We start from the raw sequence: 1,594 nt of genomic DNA, 5'->3' as shown, positions 1-1,594 counted from the left end.
TTATGTTTTGATGTTGAATTCACTTTTTTGACGGCAAATTTGGGTGTACTGTTTTTTTTATGTTGGGGGTGCGGCTTATAGTCCGAAAAATACGGTAATCAGTATATAAAGCAGATTGTCTGATTTACAGCCTTTAGTTGTCAAAACAAAATACAAATTATCTTTTAACTTTTTTGTTTTTCCGTCTTCTTTTAAATTAAACAAATGAAAGAAACAAATAAAACCAACAGGAAATAAAGTAGTTTATTCAACATCTTTGTCAAAGTTATGTTTGATTTACTAAAATAACAGTACATTTAATAAAAATCAGCAATATTTCAGACTAATAATACAACAAAACAAATCTTTTGTGTGTGTGTGTGTGTGTGTAATTGTGTCCAACCTACTGTATATTCTGACCTCGTCCACAGTGGGTCCTTTAGGTGCTTGTGCTGTGATCGATAAAAAAAGCTACAACCTGGGATACATCCAGTCGAGCCCGCAGGTGGCGGACGACGGCTCCATCAGCATCGTTTATCACAACGGAGACAAGTGTGGCTCTTCATCTCACTACTCGACACGCATCATCATCCAGTGTGACGACAACCCCGTGAGTTTCCAAACCAGCTTTTTTTTATCCGTTTATCAGATTTGTTGCTGTTTTTGCAGCCAATTTGTCCTTCATGTTTTTTGTCCGTGACTCTGTACTTTCAGGGCTCTCCCATGTTCGATCGCCAAGATGGCTGCGAGTACGTCTTTGTCTGGAGGACGTCTGAGGCCTGTCCTGTCAGGAAGTCTCAGGGTAACAGTGTTAACTTTGATGAGATAGCAAAATATTCTGCAAAAATGAGGTGAATTTTAAAAAATATCGTCCTCATTGTTCCTCCCAGGTGACGACTGTCGTGTTCGTGACCCTAAAACTGGCTACGAGTTTGACTTCAGCTCCTTGAAGAGCAAAGATTACTCTGTTACGAGTGACAAATACACCTACCACCTGTCGGTGTGCAGCGCTCTGCTGGGAGACGTCTGCTCCCACAAAGACTCCAAATCTGTGTCGTCCTGCCAGACAGACGGACCAAAACACAAGATCGCTGGTATGAGACTAGAACACAGAAAAAGGACTTTTAATGTATGTGATTGTTCTCATAAAYGCCTCCTGCCTGTCTGGTTGTGCTCGCAGGACTGACCAACCAGATTCTGAACTTTGTCGGGGATCAGATCATCCTGAACTACACCGCGGGAGAAACCTGTCATCGAATTTACAACAGATCCACGGCCATCTCTTTTTCCTGCAACCCTGACAAGCACCCTGTAAGAGGGACTACTTTCTCACTTAATATTACATTTAGATTGTAAATAAATAACACAGTCTGTAGCTGCATTTCCATTGACCATGAAAATGCGCAAATTAGAATTTTGAAAATAAATTTGCTCAATGGAAACACGTTAATTTCAAAAAAAGTTACGTTTTTTGACTAAACGTTTTTGCGCTAGGATGAGGTGGTTTTTCGGTCGTATCAAAATTGGTGTTTTTCGCAAAACTACAATGGAAACACTTTTTTCGCATCACAGGAGTCACGTGATCAACAACTGTCTGTTTCTACTGGTGAAAAAG

The 1,594-nt window shown here is 40.4% G+C and overlaps 1 protein-coding gene across 1 annotated transcript in view; it reads left to right on the top strand.

Annotated features, from left to right (window-relative positions):
• The window catches only part of igf2r (insulin-like growth factor 2 receptor), a gene marked incomplete at its 5' end in the record, with an annotated part of 61,258 nt that overhangs the window by 24,239 nt on the left and 35,425 nt on the right, over positions 1-1,594 (top strand). The window contains 4 exon segments of the mRNA XM_014033569.1: positions 411-589; positions 694-781; positions 870-1,073; positions 1,160-1,290. Coding sequence (XP_013889023.1) covers positions 411-589; positions 694-781; positions 870-1,073; positions 1,160-1,290 — 602 coding nt within the window.

The sequence above is a fragment of the Austrofundulus limnaeus genome, unplaced genomic scaffold, assembly GCF_001266775.1.
Source record: "Austrofundulus limnaeus strain Quisiro unplaced genomic scaffold, Austrofundulus_limnaeus-1.0 Scaffold1773, whole genome shotgun sequence".
NCBI classification, from domain to species: domain Eukaryota; kingdom Metazoa; phylum Chordata; class Actinopteri; order Cyprinodontiformes; family Rivulidae; genus Austrofundulus; species Austrofundulus limnaeus.
Note: the sequence above shows the minus strand (reverse complement) of the source record. Positions and strands in the feature narration are given on the sequence as shown.